Source organism: Molothrus ater, chromosome 5 (assembly GCF_012460135.2).
Source record: "Molothrus ater isolate BHLD 08-10-18 breed brown headed cowbird chromosome 5, BPBGC_Mater_1.1, whole genome shotgun sequence".
Classification (NCBI taxonomy): Eukaryota; Metazoa; Chordata; class Aves; order Passeriformes; family Icteridae; genus Molothrus; species Molothrus ater.
In genome coordinates this window covers 36,085,653-36,104,238 of record NC_050482.2, presented here as the reverse complement: position 1 = coordinate 36,104,238, position 18,586 = coordinate 36,085,653, and the positions used below count along the sequence as shown (strand labels likewise).

Here is an 18,586-nt window from a genome sequence, read left to right as displayed (position 1 = left end):
AAAAAAAATTAAATACTCTGATCTCAATATGTTTTACTTAGTCTTTATATGCAGTAATGGGAAACTTAAGCACAGGCCCATATGCACTGACTGTACACTATACCTTAATTGTGGATTCAAAACTCCTGTTTTAAAAAGTTTTTTGTCTACATAAATACAGCCTACAAACATTCCCCAATCTCATCTTCTAAAATTGTATTATATTTTTGCTTTGGACAGAAACAAGAAAGGAAAAGAAATCAACTTTTGTTAATTACATCAACATCTAAAAGACGCATAAAGGAAGAAATAAAGTCTGATCCAATTGAATAAAATGTCTTAGCTAAAAACATTCTAAATCAGATTTATGATAAACTCAGGGCCTAAATGAGGTATCCCCTTTTAAGAGCAAGCATACAGAACATTATCTTTATGTCTGAAATCATCTTCTTAAAGTATATATTTTGGTGCCATCCCATTTAAACACAACTTAAGTATGCATACTGAGTAGCAAGGACAACCAGTTAGTAGCCCACAGTCAGGCAGTCAGGCAGTTCATATTGATTCTTAAATCTGCAACTCATCCCAGCTCCTGGCAGCTCTCCAACCATATACTGAATTTCTAGTCTAACTGCACCTGGGATTCCCCATCTCAGTGCTCATCGCAATGTATAAAAACATGAAAGGAAGATGTCAAGCAAAGATTGCTGTAATAGAGTTTAAAGATGGAGAGATGGGTTCAATGTTAGAACAGCTCCAGTGGACATAAAAATAATGTCAAGAGCAGAGAAGGTAAACAAAAAGTTATTTATATGCTGTTAAGTACTACAACTATACTGCCTTCACAATCATGTTGGCAGGGATGCAGAAGTTAACACAGTAGTGTAGAAAAGCTAGTATGCACAGATTCAACTGTCCAGTCCAACTCACAAACCAAACTTTCCAGATGAAGTCCAAGTAAATCCATAATCCCAAATGTCATAACATGTGACTTCAGGTGACATAAATAAAGAAGGGAAAAAATCCTTTTTCATCTCTATTTCAACTGATACAGAAAAAATTCTTTCTCAAGAATACAAATCTTACTATGCTGCTAAAACCCATCACAATTTCATTACATTTTGAGCACATGTAATTTTTAAACCTGAAGTAAATCTCAGATGGTAGTTTTAAGCAATCAGGTACAGGATTCAGCTTCAGCTTCACACTAACTGAGTCTGGAAAACACAGTACACCACAGAGGAATGTGATGTACAAATAAGAAAACAGTTTGACTCAGAGGCCACTGCCATCAAAAATGGCACACACAGAAAGACCAGAAAAGGATAACAAAGGCAATTAGCACTATAATAATGATATTCAGCACTCAGTCTACACAGTCAATCCTCCCCAAGACAGCAAAAATGAGAAAATATTATTATTAGATTTTGAAGTAAAACTCAGTGATCAGCATAAAGAAAAGTGTAATCCAAAGGTTCTAATATTTCTTTATTATAAAATCCAATGTGTGCATCTGCTCTTCCATTTTTCACTAAATCGGCTAAGACAAGAAAGAAAAAAAGTTGCACCAATGATTCTAATGGATTATACCGAAAATCCAACTTATTCATGCTGAAAGAAATGCAACATGGTCTATGCTTTTGAGAATGTGTCCCCTACAAGAGATTTGTGAGAGGATGAAGATGCCTTTCCTTTACTAGGGTATTTCACACACCTCTAGAAAAGTGTCAGTCATTGGAAAAGAAGGAACTGTATATGAGGTGAATGCACTCATACAATTTCTCCATCAGAGCATGAGACACAGCTACTGGCAAAAAAATCATATACATGTATTGAGAGAACACCAACAAATGACAATTTACTACCTTTCTACAACACATCTTTCACTAGCATGCTTAGTTTAAGGAAGAACAAGGTGCTAGAATATTAGGACAAAGAAAAGATGTCTTACTGAAGAGACCCCATCCACTTGTGATTTTCTAAATCCAGTTCTATACAGATCTGCAAAACAAATGAGGCTTCAGCAACTTGAAGAAAGGCAGTATCCTTTGCACGTGATGATAGATGGATAAAGACATTCAAAAAAGCTTTTAAATATACCTGAGTGGTTCTGCATTTTAATACCATGAACCAATCAGAATTTTCCATCTTCACACAAAGATGGAATAACACTGTGCCACCTCAACTTGTTCATAATCCCTAGGCCAAAATGCCTTGATCCTGGATGTGCAGGGAAGGCAAAATCCCAGCTGGGAGTTTTAAAATGAGTTTCAGTGAAGCTCACCAGTCTAACAGATCAAAGAATATGCTGTCAAAAGACTAGTTCTGCATGGAATTACCTTCCAAAATATAAAACAGCTTGCTTGTCAAGTCAAAAGTTTTGATATGAAGAAAGACATTTATATTATCTCTAGTCTTATTACTTCTCTATAGGAGCCCCGCTCCTAAATATGAATATTGAAGGGAAACAATTTTACAGCTTCTCTATCTTTTACTTACAGACCACTTGAATAATGGAAATAAGCTGCAAGTGGTAGAGTAGAAGACAGTTCTTTATCTCTAGGTGGGTTGACTCTGCCACCTTTATGTGCTGACAGAAATCAGGGGCTTTCTGATGCTGAGGTCCCTGATTTTGATAACACACACAACATACACTAGAATGTTACAAGCTACTTTGGAATTACACTTAGCTTTATGCTGCTGTACCATCTGTGACTATAATCTTCCAGGGTTATAGATTCATGCATACTGGCAGCAGACCTGACTCAAGAAGTTCTGCATAGCCCAGCCAGCAGCAGCTTCTCAGCACTGCAGCTGAACTGTGGGACCAGCCTGAAAAACGGTACTCTGGAAAGAGCTGGTTAAAAACAACCTCCAAAAAAATCAAAGGGAATAAAACTACTTTACACCACTGAAGTAATGTCTTATAAAACTGCATGTAGGACAGTCTGCTTGCCTGATCCTTCTTGAGTCTGATGGAAAAGAACTGCAGTGATGATTTCTAAGTGGAAGAGGCAACTGAAAAAAGGTCCAGACACTTCTGAAATGAGGGACAACTAGTTCATAACCATTGAACAGGACCCATCTTCTCCATGGAACCCATAAGATAAAAGCCTGAAAACTGCCACAATGTCAAGCCCAAGAAGCAGCCAAGCACCACAGAGTAGCTCGCTCCCCCACCAGTGGTATCAGGGAGAGAATCAGAAAAATAAAAGCTGGAAAACTTGTGTGTTGAGATAAAGACACTTTAATAGGGAAAGCAGGAGCTGTACACACAAGCAAAGCACAACCAGGAATGAACTCATCACTTCCCATGGGCAGGCAGGTGTTCAGCCATCTCCAGGAGAGCCCCATCAGGACCTGGGATGACAAACACCGTCACTCCACACATCACCCCCTTCCTCCTTATTTCCCCCACTTGATACACCTTGCATGATGTCAGATGCTCTGGAATGCCCCTTTGGTCAGTTTGGGTGACGTGTTCTGGCTGTGTCTCCTCCCAGCTGCCCAGGCACCCCCAGCTCCCTCAGCAGTGTGGCAGCATGAAAAGCAGCAAAGGCCTTGGCTCAGTGTAAGCCCTGCCCAGCAATAACACAAACATCTCTGTGTTCTGAACACTGTGTTCAGCACAAATCCAAAACACAGTCACACACCAGCCACCAAAAGAAAATTAACTCTACACCAACAAAAACCAGCACAGCCAATCTTCTCATTATCCACAGTTCCAAAGTCATCACATGCTTGTAAGACTGTCTGTTCCCAGATTCCTTATCCCATGTGCACACTTCTTGGTTCCATGATCAGACTTACACCTGTTACATATGACAGCAGAAAGGTAGGAACTATAGTTTGGGAGAGTCTCCATAAAAGTCTGGCATCTGCTGACTGAAATTTTATCTACAGATGTGTTCTTACAGTCTTTATAGGCCTACCATTGTAAAGTACAGCCAGGATATATGGTTGGACAGACAGATTAATATTAAAGGAACATCCAAAGACAAGTATATGTAAAATTTCAAGAGGTTAGAACTACTTGTAGGAAGATTTGTTTTTAATGTTTAAAATTACATTTTACTCACTTGTAATGTTATTTTTCTGCACTTCACTATTGAAACATTAAATTATCCTTCAGCTGTATACTCAGATTTGACCATTTTATACTCCACATCAAAGCTGTCACACAGCCACACAGCAGTTGTATTTTGATTGCAAAGAGCAAGTTTGTTTTTTTTTTTTTTTAAGAAAAAGACTGACAAAGATAAAACAGTGAATTTTTCTGGGCTGGACTTCCATCCAGCTGTCCCCAAATACAATATAAGCATTACAAAAAGCTGTCTGTTCACTATTACTCTGAATGACTTAGAGCAATTTCAAATATCCTTCAGTCAACTTGTCAACATTCTTTCTTTGGCAGGTTTTATTAGGAGTTACAAAAGATCACTGTGTTATCAATCATAACTTGTACAACTCAGAGACCCTTTTAATCACTTGGAAACCGCTATAGGTTTCTACAGAAAATCCTGGAGATATGGCATGAGACATAAAACTGCATTTCTAATGCACCTGTTTGTTACTGAGTAACAGCCAGTAAAATTCAATTCTCTGTGATTACCTTAAAAGACGATGCAAAGCTTAAAACACTTCAAGAATATGGAGAAAAGATGCCTAGGAATCAATTTTTACATTACCAGTGAAAAGACATATAAATGCATTTTTCTATGTATCTAAGTTAGGGCTGACAGTTTTGTGAAGCTTTATATATTTCCACACCTGAGAATTAGCACCCTAGGAAGAACACCTCTCAGACCAACTTTAAAGCAGGAAATATTGCAGTGACTTGTATGTCCCTCACATAAATCATCAATACTTAACTATGAAAGGATGCAAGTTACAGCTGCCTGTCTCAATGCATACTCAAATTCTATCTCACAGACAGAATTTATATTATTATATAAATTATATTATTAGATATAAATTATATCATTAGATAAATTATATCTCTATCTCTAACATCTGACCAGCAAAACATCTGCCTGCCCTCACTCTTTGGTTTTCAGCTGAGCATCTAAATAGGACAACAGAACTGTGGTGTGCAAACATCTCACATAATTTCTTATGAGGAATTCAACCACTGACCTGTTACTGTTTGGGAGTCACATCATAAAGAACCACGTGTTAAGTTCTGTCAAATTACCTGTGCTTTTACAACATGACTTCAAAAGGAAACCTAGTGTCATAGTGGTGGTGACAGACCAAAGCCCCTGCTAAATAAAAAACATATCAGGACCTCTTTTGGCATGATCCGTTCCACTGGTAAGTTCCCTCTTCTTACAGAGCTCAGGATCAATTACAAAGGCACAAACTCAGGCATTATTTGGAAACAGTTTCTAAAGATTCATCTAAGCCTCCCAGAGAGAGAGAGCAATAGCTGCAGAAACTTCCAACAAGGGTCTCCAAAGTACTTATCTAAGTTCTTTTGTGCACTTGTCCCTTCCCTCCCACTCCCACCCACTTCATCATTGAACTGGCCAGTACTTACAAAAGCAGAACAACATGTAGCAGTGCCAAACACTCCAAGAAGAAAAAACAACTGGATTTTTCTAGACTACAATGTTGCCCAAGTTTAATTTCAGTAAGCAGTAGCATATGACAATGAACATATTTTTTAGTTGAACAGTGGGAGTTGTTTTAGCTTAATACACTTCCTGAAGTGTGCTATCGCTATGACAAATATGCATCTTCACAAGGACAGCTTTGTTAGAAGTGTTACTGATAAGAATCAGAGAGAGCGACAGAAATCGCAGTCTTCACAGAGTTGATCCTGAATCTGGAAATGCTATGGTTTAAATACATAAGCAGATGGCAATTAAATAAATTAGAAGAAAAGGAGAATTCACATACAAGAGAGAACAGAGAAAGCAAGTTTAGCAGTACCTACCAAAAATCTCCACCAAATTTTCATTAAGTGATTCTTTCAATGTCCATATACCATTTTAAGAAGCTTGCTAGCACCCAGGAAGCAATGTGGGGCGAGGGAAAAATGCACAATGGTAATTCACTTGTTTAAATTAAAGTTGTTCAGCCATCTTAATATTTTCATCGTTACACTGAAAATCATTGGTTTCCATAATGTAAAAATGAAGTTGCTTCAGGCATGGAACTGCAAACGTAGCATAATTCATTGTGTTAGGATATTTTTCAGTTACAATATCCTTAGCAAAAGCAATAAAAGGTGAGCACATACATCCCTTTGAATTTCAGTAGCTTACAGAAACTAGCTAGTACAGGTGGAAGGTTTATAACTAAGCCAGCAGAATCTAGCCAGCAGCAATAGGTTTATTCAGCTCAGTAGCTATACACTTTCTCACATCTTTTGTATGAACAGAAATCTCTGGCCTACTTAAGTCCCACTTTAATGTGTTACAATCTTTTCAAGACACTGTAATAATCACTTGAAAGAAACTTTGTGTGCTCTGTGCTGATACATGAAAATGTATCTTCTTTACATCTGTATCTATAGGGTTTTTTTACAGTTCATAAATAAGATGTGAAAGCTCATTTTTAAACATCTACATAAAGATTTTTAGCTGTGTCTAATACTCAGGATATTTTCCGTAAGTGGTAACTTTTTTCCACCTCTCACTGCATCAGTAATGCATACCTTTTAGATTTACTAGGAAGAACATTAATTACATTATTTTGAGTTACTCTGTCTGTGTGTGTGTACTTCCCTCATCTATTTTCTTTATGGCACAAGGTTCATAGTGAAGAAGAATGCTCTTAGTAGGGACAATTACGGAGTTTTCATGATGTTAGCATTACATTTTGTCTGAATAGATAACACTTTAAAATACATAGATTCTTGTTTCAAAACAAACAAAAGAAAATAAGCAAAGCCAAATACAAATCAGTTTCAGTGAGGCAGTGGGCAAAGTGCTTTATCATCAGTTTTGCCTAGTGAAATTTCTGTTTCTCAATGTAATATATTTGCTGCCCTCAAATCAGCATCTAATGGAAAACAAACTTAGACACAATACCATCTGCAGAGCGTAATGAACTAGCCCAAATAAGCACAATCCTTCTAATACTGAAAACATGGAGAGTTAACAGGAACACTTCTTCAGTGCTGCAGGAGGGAAAAAAAAAGAAAACAAAAAACCAAAATCAATTGTTCTTCTTCTCACTCACTTTTAGCAATGATACTGATATGAAAAATAAATAAATTCACACACTCCTAAAAGTCCTAATAACCAGCCTGAAACTGATGGCAGGAATTTTGAAATTGCTGTGAAAACAATTGCTACCTATGCAAAAGGAACAATGCAATGCAAGTATTGTCAAAATCTTCTTTTAGTCTTTCTGCATGGAAGTTTTCATCTCAGCCATTCAGAGACTTTGAGTAAGTGACAGAAGGTACAGATTAGCTCTGAAATGAAACATCCTAAATCAGTTTGCTAACTCTTCAAACAGCAGGCTTACCCCTTAAAGGAAGGAAGGCAAGGAGTAATGCAAACCCCAACAGCTCTAAGTGCCTCCAGTGAGGGAGAGATGCAGGACAAATGTCTTTTAAGGCTTTCTTGCCTGTCTTGACCAAGGAAATAGGCTACAGTACAACTTTCAGGCTAAATAAAATTGTGCTTCTGAAACACGACTCTGAACAGACTTCTGAAATAAGACTCTGAACATTGTCATAACATTACCTCTTCCAGGGCTGGAGATCCAACACAGCAACTATAGGGTTCAGCAAGCAAAACACTAGGGCTAAAACTGCTACAGAACACATTTTCAGATAGGAATTGAAAAACAGATTCCATTGTATTGATTTTTATTTCCTCTTAGACTCATTTGAACTTGTTTCTGAGTCCAGCCAGAAACTGAGCTGTCTTCACTTTTCAAATCAAATGTGGGAGGCCAAAAACCACAATCCTGAATACTAGTGGAAGTTATTGCTGCTGCTGCTACTGAAGTATGCAAAACTACCTGTCTCAATCAATTCACACTAAAAATTCTTTAAAAATAATAGAATTGACCTGTACTCAAACTGCACATGTTAAACAAAAAGTCTGAGTGAGCTGTGTCAGTGTTTGATGTGTAGAGTCCTATAATCTGCCTTTTTTTTTTTTTTTCTCACCAGCACAACACTTTGATTTTGCTGAGTTTCACTCTTCAGGACATCCTCTACTTCACATGCTAAGACAGAAAAAACAGGACTCACCATAGTATCCTTGTTCACGCTCCTCCCATTTGAAACTGCAAGGTTAAATGAAAACTGGAACCTTAATGAATTGAACTTGAAATTATTTCAAGTTTGTCATATGACTATGAATCAAAATTACACATAAGCAAGTCAGCTGTAAACTTTCATATTTACTCAAATACTGTCATTATGAACACATTAGTCCATTACATATTATTCCACTAGCTCTGTTTGTAAATATACAGTTCTCTTGAAGGTGCTGTTTAAATAATGCCCAGTATATAAGACTGCATAGACTTACACGTTTCAGTAAGTCAACAACAGCCATTTCCTTTTCCACCCCAGGACAACATACTTGAGTAGATTGTGTAACACTTCTGTCTTATTTTAGATATAGATGGTGTCAGGCTTCTACCTCAATTCTGAGAGCAAAGGCCATTACTTTCTCCTTGGTACTCTAATTGATGTAGATCAACAGCATTACCTACTTCATTCAAACTAAATGCTACAGGTACAATTTTCAAAAGGAAAAAAAACATGGTTTAGCAGATTCTACTGCAATCCAATCTTCCTGAACACTGCCCAAGGATTCACACATCCCTCTTCTTGAGCACCATCTAAATCTACCACAGTATCCTCAGTGATATCATTTATCTTTTATCCAAACCCTTTTGTATTTGTTTTCCTGCCATGTAGCTCTGAGCTTTGCATGGTAACTTTCATAGTGTCACACCATGCACAGAAAGTAACTCTCACAGTATCCTAATGACATATAGACCCTGTCCTATAATAAAAACTACCATTCATAATGCCTATACAAACATGAAGTTCATTGTGGACCAAAGACCTAAGCTTTTCCTAGACACACTCCTTTAAACTAAAGCTACAGTTACTGGTATAAAAGATCTCAGCTGCTGCTCAGTCTCTGATGAACCCTCTTGACTCTCCAACATGTTATTAAAACTGTTCTGTAGCCTCTCTTAAAAATAAAATTAGTTCAAATGCTGGACATGGTCAATCAGGTATGAGAGCTTTGCTCAGGCAAGTGAAAGGAACTATAATGAAAACTACTCCAGTCACAGCTATGTAAAAAACATTTTGGATTCATGTGCTTTTTTAGGCGTTTAACCATCTCATATCAGTTAGAAGTTCAAACAGTGTTCTGGTGATTCCCATAATTTCTATGGAGTTTCTGTGTGTCCAAGATCTTACCTCATTTCATAAATCCTACAGAAGTATTCACTTCATCTTTTATCAATCTAAAAATCAGAGATCAAATTTAAACTATCCAGATTAGTTTCCTCTCTGTGTAGCCAAAAGAGATACCTTTACTGGTACCTTCTCAGCCAAAATTTCTGCTAACTCACCATAAAATGTATCATTTTCTGAAGGCATCTGTGTTTCTCACAAGGTAGAGAACTAAGAATAGTCTGCTGAAATTCAGTGCACCCACTTCTACACTGGTACTAACTGTTCAAATTACACATACTGAAGGGCAGCTTGGGAAAGATCTATTTACATTCAGATGAAGGATTCTCCTGGCTCAAAAACAGCCCTGACATTTCCAGGGAATCTCCCACAATCCCACATGCTATTACCCTCTCATAATAGCATCACTCTCAGGTGTTGTTTTTTTCTTTTTTTCTTTTTTTTTTTTTAATTACTCACTTAAAAGCCAAGCTGATTTAGCCAAGTAGCCAGTGGGGACACTGTCAGACTGGGTCACCTTCTTTTTACTCTGGGCTGACTGAATTGCTACTGGCAATAATACTCCTGGACACTTTCCTTATCTGAGAGGCATGGCTTCTATTCATGTCACAGTTAAGAGGGAAAGGAAGCCACAACATAATGAAAACACTCCGTTCAGAACAGGATTATTTCCACCAGGGCCCATTCATCTTTACTCTATATAAGGCTACTTTATTCCTATAAGTAACTTTTCCCGTCTCCTGCAAACAATATCAGACTAGCTACGCTAATGCAACCGAGAGAGATCAGGTACCCCTTAACAAACTTCCAAACCTGTTTGAAAGCCCATTGTGAGCCGTATTAAATTCACTAATGGAAATAATTGGTTTATCATTTGAAATAGTTTAGAGCAAGACAGTAAGTTGTAAGTGATGACTATTTTTTCCTTTCTTTGTTAACATCATACTATGGATTGATTTCCTACGTGGTTTGTTTCAGTTTAGTAATTCACAGTTCCTTTTCTATATCAGTGCATTGTTCTGAGAAAAGACATTGCTTTTCCCTATGGCTGGAGCTGGAATTTTTTCCCCCTGGTGTCCTGACCAGTTTCTGTTTTGAAGTGCACACAGCTTAGAAATTTAAAAAAGAAAAACAAAAAAAAAAAAAGAATTCACATGCCAAAACCACACCCCAAACGGAAGAAGTGACACAGTTTCTCTGTGTAGGAATGATCTATATCAACAAATAGTCCTCCATGTGCAGAAGCATTATGCTTTCTTCAAGTAGTTGGTCGAAGAAAATAGCAGGCTTCAACTGTGCTGCCTAAACATGGGTGATAGTCCCAACTGAGAATTTTCAAAGCTATTAAAAAGCAATAAATCCATGTTAAACTGTCAGGTATGGGCCAGCCATGGCCCAACAGAATTTCATCTGAAAGCCAGCAGGACATTAGCTAAGAGTTCTCACAATACCCCATGGCATTTAACAGTACCAGTTAACTCTGTTTAGATGCATGAATCAAGTTTTTAGTGCCTGCTATACTAATTAATGCTTTAATTTTATAGACAGAGAAGAAAAATCAAGCTATCATGCTTGGTGTTGTACAATAATTTCAGTTCAGAGCTGGGCAGGCGGCAGGAAGCCTTGCCTTGCTAGAGAGAAAGCATAAGGGTAGAATTGTGAAACTTTTAGCATACGTTTAGCAGAGAATGCAGGCAACAACGTAGAGGTTCAGCCTACAAAGAGCAGCAGAGACAGAAGGAAGGACGAACAAAGTGGAAGAAAGCAGTAGCACAAGAAGTGCTAATGAAGATGATGGAAGATCAAGTAGGGCAGAAGGCAACATTGCAATGAATAGGTCAGGAGCATGTCCAAGAGTCAAGCTAATAGTACTTAAGCACTTAAATCAAAAGGAACAGTTAATCACTAGCACTCACAGCAAGTCAGCTGGCTAACATAACAACATCTCAACACATTTTCTCTGGCCTGCAATGACTCACACTGCATGAGGCAGCAGCAGTTCTCTCTCACCGAAATGCTCACTGTCAACCATCAGGGAATGGAACAGAGGTACATGAGTTTCTCTTAAAAATCAGAATGGAAACATTCCCCTGCTAAACTTATTCATTCTAATGCCTCAGTTATTTTCTACCTCATAAGAAAGAGTTTAAATTCTTCAGTGACATATTTTAAAAACTGAATCTTCCAAAAATACTGAATGAGCAAATGTTAATGGTCAAATCTAGTCTTCCATCATGCAGCATGTTCACTAAATCCCTTGGAAAATCATTGTCTGAGACCTTGCATTCACAACATCAGTGTTTTATGCAGCATAATGAAAAAAACCATAACATTTTTGTATGAAGTAGGTAATTAATACCTCAACTGCAACTGTAAAGGAAAAAAATCCCACCAAACAATAACAATATAAAATGTATCAGATGGAACTACCAAGTTTACTATACAGCGAATCTAGAGAAAAAGACTTTCAGAAGTCGGAAAATATATTTCACGTAGGGGTGTTGGTGGAGGAGAGGCTGGACATGAGCCAATCTGGGCTGTATCAAAAGCAGTGTGACCAGTAGGGTGAGGGAGGGAGGGAGGGGATTCTGTCTCTCTACTCCATGCTGCTGTGACCCCTCATGAAGTGGAGTCTTGGTTGGAAAAGCCAGTCAGCCTCTCCACCTCAAACCATTTACAACTAAAGAATCACAGCTGGCCACATAGCAAGAGGGCTTGATTACATTTTCATTCCCCATAGTGTGACTCTGACCTTTGAAGCCTCTCTTTTAAGGTGGTTTTTCTGTTTGTTTGGGTTTTTTTTTTTCTTTTTAAATTTCTAAGCTCTGTGCACTTCAAAACATTAACTGGTCAGGGCTTCAGGGGGAAAAATTCAAGACCTCTCCAGTCTAAAGACCCTCATAAGGAAAAGCTCTATGCATACAAAGCAGTTTTTTGTGCAATGCAAACAGGATTAAAAACAACTATGTGATATAAATACAGAAATATTTTATATTCAGTAGCCATAAGAATATAATTAAAAATCCTTCTGCATACCTTTTTAGATTAAAAAAAAATTCCATAGTTTATCCAGCACCACTTTAACCAATGTTTACAATGACAGTATTATAGTCTTGGGAAAAGCTAGGTTTTGTTTAAAAGACACGATTTATTTTTCATAAATGAAATTCATATAAAAATTATTGGTTTAAAACCTTACACAAGCACCTTCCAGTCAGAGTATGAACTAGAGAGTAGAAAAAAAAGCTACATGTTATGTAGAACTTTTAACTGCGGAAATTGTTAATTCCAGTCAGAGAAATTCCCATTCATTACCAGAATTCATATCAATAGGAAAGCAAACCTACTTCTCCAGTGCATTCAGAAAGCAGTACAGATCATATAAGAGGTAAAAAACCTTAGCCACAGCCATCTGATTGCATGCAAGCACAGCAAGAAAGCCTGGTGACCACCAGTCAGGTAGTCCAGAGCAACAAGAGGAATTGGTCCTGTGGAGAACACTGGCTGATGTATTACAAACTCAAGTAAGGAGCACTCATTTCAAATGCCTTGGAAATGGACCCCAATGACTCAGAAGAGAAAAAATGAACAGAGATCTTTCTGATACATCTAAAGAGCCTAAATGTCCTCAGATACTCCTACCATATAGAGAGCTCAAATGGATGACCACACAGATGACAAAGTGCTTTGTGGGTGGCAGGTCCCTTGTCCAGGGAGAATCACCTGTAGTTCCAACTCTAACAGACAGACAGCCCACAGACAGCACTGACACCAAAAATGTCTCACCCAATAGCCAGTACAGCACCTCCAAAGTCAACTGGTCAGTATTTCAACAAAATTATTTAGTAAACATAAACTGTACTTTCAACAAAAATAATTACATTTGGTTAAGTTTCTTCTTGTTAGAACTGAAAAGTACGTGAAACTTTTTTTTAAATCTGTTTGAAACAGAACATTTTCCATAAAACTGTTGACATTAAAAAGCTTTCCAAAGTACATTCCTCATTTTTCACTCCCACTTTCACATTTAGAAGTGAAATTAAAGACTTCTGAAATGCCCTGCTAAAGAAAACATGCTCATTTTTCTTAAAACCATAATAAAGTACTCAATCCTTTGCAGTGCTGACAGCAGTAAATCAGATGAGTCCTAAGCTTTTGGAGAGCCCAAGTGCATTTTTAGTATCAACATATCTACCTGATGCACATGCTTTTTCCATTGCTGTCATTAATGCTGTTTTGTCTTTTCAGTTGGGAAATTCTTCAATACTACTGCAAAATCCCTATCATAGACACATTACATTATTACCATTTTTAGTCCTTCAATTCATCCATCAGACTTCTGTCCCTAACCTTCTAAACTTTGATTTTTTTCACAAGTTTAAAGCAAAAATAAAAATTCAGCATTTTTTCAGGTTAAAGACACCAGTGCATGCTTAAACATAGTAATCAGTGTTTGGTGGAACTGGAACAAATATACCTGTATTAATATGCAAATAAAATTCTTAAAAATATTTACATCACTGAGTTAAGAAATTTTTCTTCCTATATTTACATTAAATAAATTCAACCTTACTATATTATAAAAAATTATTCTCTATAGAAATTATTTTCTTGTACCACTACTGAATGGCTAAAGTCTTCGCATAATATTTCCTATTAACAATTTTACTGCAAATATTTGATGAAAAAATACAACTTTACTTGTGACTATTCTTCCTGTTCTGTTCCAAAAAGATACAAACTGGAATATATTCACTTACAATTAGATATTTTTAAAAGATATGCCACAGCACAATGACAATGGATATAGCATGTTGGTTTTACAGACCATATGCTGCAGTTCTGAAAGATACTCTGAAGCAGATACAGTTACTAGCACTGCTGCCAGCTGGCATTCTCAATAACTACCTGAAGTAATGATGTTTGGATGTTTAGATGACCTTTAAGATCCCTTCCAACCAAAACCATTCTATGTTCATCTTTTCTATTCAACAAGTTCTTGATTATATTTTCTCTGAAATTTATGCCCCCTGTAAGCCTAGTACTTCCTTTACAAAGCATTATTAATATGTTTGAAGACATAAATGAAAGTATACACAGAAAGTTCGTGTATACTTAAATAGGCCTTATGCCTGTAACCTGTTATTAAAAGACACCAAGAAATAAATGCCACAACATACTTATAAAAATATTCATGCAATACCCTCATCTAGAAACATCAATTTCATTATCTATCTACTACACCATTAGCTGTAAGTCCAATAAACCTACGCAGCAGGTAAGGGATTTAATGAAATAAACCCTGACTTCCTGGGAGGAACACCTGTGGTTCCAACTCTAATACTTCTGATCAAATACATGCTCTCTTCCTGCTGCTGAGCAACAGGCTCTTCTGAGTCTTTATCAAACATGCTGTAAAGGAGGGAGGGTGTAATATTGTGGAAAGTATTTAAACGAGTAGGAGACCAATTGATTGTGGTGAAAGGGAGGATGAGAAGAAGCTATTTTTTAAAAAAATAGAAATTTATGGGGTTTACATTTAAAAGATCACAGTAAAACAAAATCACAGCACTTTTTTCAACAAACAACAAGACAATAAGCTTCTCTACTAATCATCATTAATAAGCCATATAAGCCATAAAATCAAAAAAGAAAAAAAACAAGCCCACAGTCCTGCACTGCTACAGGTTGCCAGTTTCCACAAATGTTTTCACTTCTGTTCCCCATTTAAGGCTGAGGCACCAAGGTACAAGTATTACAGAACAAACATCTTCCAGTGCCTATCTCATAGGAGTAAGGACCAAAACTGACAACATCAAAAAAACCAAAGAAAAACCCAGCCCACTTATCAGTGAAAGGTCTCAGGTTCTCTACCCATTGTCTAACAAATGTAAATACTGACTCCTTCCTGCTCCTTTCATTTTCAGGTGGGAGAAAGCATATTTTGGCTTCCCTTCCTCCACAAGGAAAAATTTCTTACTTACTGATCCTCCTAAATTAACCCAAACATTTAACTTGAAATCCAATACATTACATTCTTCAGCTGACTTAATCCCTCATTTCTGGGTTAACTTCACATTCTTTGGGAAATCTTACCCAATTTTGGCAGGGAATAGGGCACTTTAAAATAATCTTCATAAAACTCAATGAGTCTCCTTGTAATATTTAGAGCATAGTCCCCTGATCCTCTTCGGATTGCATCAGGCCTTGCATATAACCGTACCTGTTAAAAAACAAAGCAAAAGTCCAATTTCAGCATCTGCCTTTTAAACCTATCCTACCAGAAGACGTGAATTAATTACCCTACAGTTGCTATGAGGTGGCAGGACTATTCCCTTAAAGCCAAATATGATTGTCATACATTTGTCAAGTCATATCATAGTTGAAAACCAGAACTACCACAATTAAAGTTATAAAGTTCAGAAGTCACAATCTCCTACTTATTTGTGTTGCCAAGTAAAAAACTTGCACTTCTTGTATCAAAATAAATATTCGAAGAAAATACATGTGTTTGTTAGAGATATGATGGAAGAGTGGATTAGTATAATGGTTGTCTGCCTACACTGAATGTAGGCAGGATGCAGTGACTCAGTAGGAGAGAAGTTCATGGTTTGTTAAAGGCACATTATATCAAGCCCTGAAAATATTAGTAGACTGTGAAGAAAGAAAATAATCGTTCTCTTTTCTCCTCTCCGGCAGTGACACCGTTACCCTCGATGAGCTATGGGAAGACTGCAAAAACGACCATTTCTAAGCTCATTCATGTACACAAACAATTAACATTCCTGAAACCTCCATGACTGCTTCAGGCTTCTGTTTCCAGAAAGCAGTAAATTAAAGCTGTTTGTATAAGCCACAGGCTGCTCTGTTCAGTACAACACAGCTCACACATTTTAATACCTGGAGTGAACCAAGTGAACAGAACTCACCTTCATAATTCAGAATTCAAGTATGACCCTGATTAGGGAGGTAGCAGAAATTACTGCCAGGTTATTACTTCTTCCATGTCCTTGCAGTCTGTAGCAACTCCTTCATGCAAAGATAACACAGAGCCTACAACTGCTAATCAAGATGGGGACAGAAAGGAGAACCACTTTTTGTTCTCTTTCCTCATACCGTGCCTGATGGAAGCAGCGTGTCCTTTGTCTCTAGTGACTGTGACAGAAGGTCTCTCCCCACAGTTCATAATGACCTGATGTAAATGAGACTCTCCTAAAGGTCAATCCTAATAATAATATCTGACTCGCCAGTACTTTCTGTGGTAGGATTAAAGCCCAGCCAGGGTTCCCAAGGAAAGCAGTAGTGCAGAAATCAGAGAGTATCAATGCAAATATGAAGGAGAAATATCAGCTTTGGAATGTTTCTAAATGCTCTACTCTGGATTAAGAAAAGCCGATGGGATTTTTGGCTTCAGTGAAAGTATTACCAAGTATTGCTTTACTGCTCTTTTCCTGAAGCAGTTCAGCTATCCAAGTGGCAACCAGATATCAAGCCTAAGTACAGTGTACCTTCAATTCTCTTTAAACCTACTGTCTCTTGAGTTTCAGTATGGAGACACATTACTTGCTTCATTACAATGTCTATCTTCATATTTAATCTTTGTGTTGTATTAGACTCAGTGTACAATCAACCATACATAGTTATCATTCATAATGTAAAATAGGTAATGGTGTAGCCTGATGAGATATGTAATAAAGCAGACTTCTTATAATCACTACCTGAAAGCACATAGATCATCATCTGCGCTCCTCCAAATACTATTTTTATTTATTGCTTCCTTTCAAAGTTAACAGTAATGTGTACACTGAAATGTTCCCTTATCTACTAAACTAAATACAGGTTTTAAAACAAAACATGTATTAACCACAGAGTTTATGGAAGGATGTTAAGAATCACAATTAGATTTGTGATGAACACTGTTTTGTATCATCAAACCTTTATACACAATTCTGCATAATTGCTTTACTGGCACAGTTGACTGTATCAGCAAATTAGGGAAAAAAAGAGTCAACCAAGTATGCAAAAAATCATTCAATTTGACAGTGACCAAATCTGTCCTTAATAAGAAAGAGGACAACAGAAGGGAAGAAAATAATAAGGAAATAGAAGAAAAATCAAGGTTCAACTTACTGCATTACAATGAATGTCTCCTGGCAAATATAGAAAAGGCATTTTATGGTGTCTGAGATGGAGCCAAGGTACAAAAGCTGCAATGCTGCAAACTCTCATTTGTCTCCTGCCTAATGCTGAAATATAGTTTTATTTTGCCCATAAAGTTTCCCTATGTGCCCCTCTGCCTGCCCAGAATAGCTCTGGACTGCCAGGCCTCCATGGCTCACACCAAGGTCACCTGTAAGCTGGAACACAGTTCAGAAACTACCCACACCTTTGTCCAGGTCTCTCAGGGGCTTTGAGGCAATAGATATCGTCAAAGCAGTCAACCATCTTCAAACACTGGGTCTTGCTTCTGCCTTTCACCCAGCAACCACTGAGTATGAAATGTATGGAGAACCTTGGACACACCACTACAGACCTACCCCAGCCTCAGAAATTCCCTCTTGGTCAGCAGAGGGCTACCACAGGGAACAGTCTGTGACACTCTGCCTACCTGGCTAGCTGCTTTGGATGGCACATTCTGGTCACATTAGGTGCCATTCACAAAGTGAGGAGCTTGGTCCAGAATTCAGTCTAAAGGTTAGCACCTCTAAGTTTGAAACTGAAGCCCCTAACTTTCACACACTGATGTTTCTTTAATGTGTTTGGGCTTATTTTGACCGTATCTTACTTCCAAAGCCATCGAATAGAGACTATATTATTTCCTTAGTTTATAAGAAGATTTTCAGTCAAAAGTAATAAAGTTTTTATATTCTGCTCCAAAGAGGAACTTAAGTAAAACAGAATGACAATTAAGACATGAGATTTGTTTTGATTAATTTGTTTGCTTCCTACTTTCATTTCAAAAGACAGGTAGGTAGTGTTACTTTAAAACTGCATTGGACTGAACAACAATGCCGAATTTTTATTTATTTTCCCACAGGCTGTTTGACCACTGTCCTAAGATTTTGATTTTACAGTAATTTAAATAAGAGAAAAAACTAAGTTTTGTGCAGGGTCGGCCTAAATATATAACTACAAAAGACAAACAGGTTTCCAGTGTAAGTGCATTCGTCACTCACCACAATGGCACCTACTGCCCTGCAA

The 18,586-nt window shown here is 37.4% G+C and overlaps 1 protein-coding gene across 1 annotated transcript in view; it reads right to left on the bottom strand.

Moving 5' to 3' along the window:
- The window catches only part of TRHDE (thyrotropin releasing hormone degrading enzyme), a 205,088-nt gene that overhangs the window by 149,926 nt on the left and 36,576 nt on the right, over positions 1-18,586 (bottom strand). Inside the window, exon 3 of the mRNA XM_036400346.2 lies at positions 15,482-15,608. Coding sequence (XP_036256239.1) covers positions 15,482-15,608 — 127 coding nt within the window. The remainder of the gene's footprint in view (positions 1-15,481; positions 15,609-18,586) is intronic.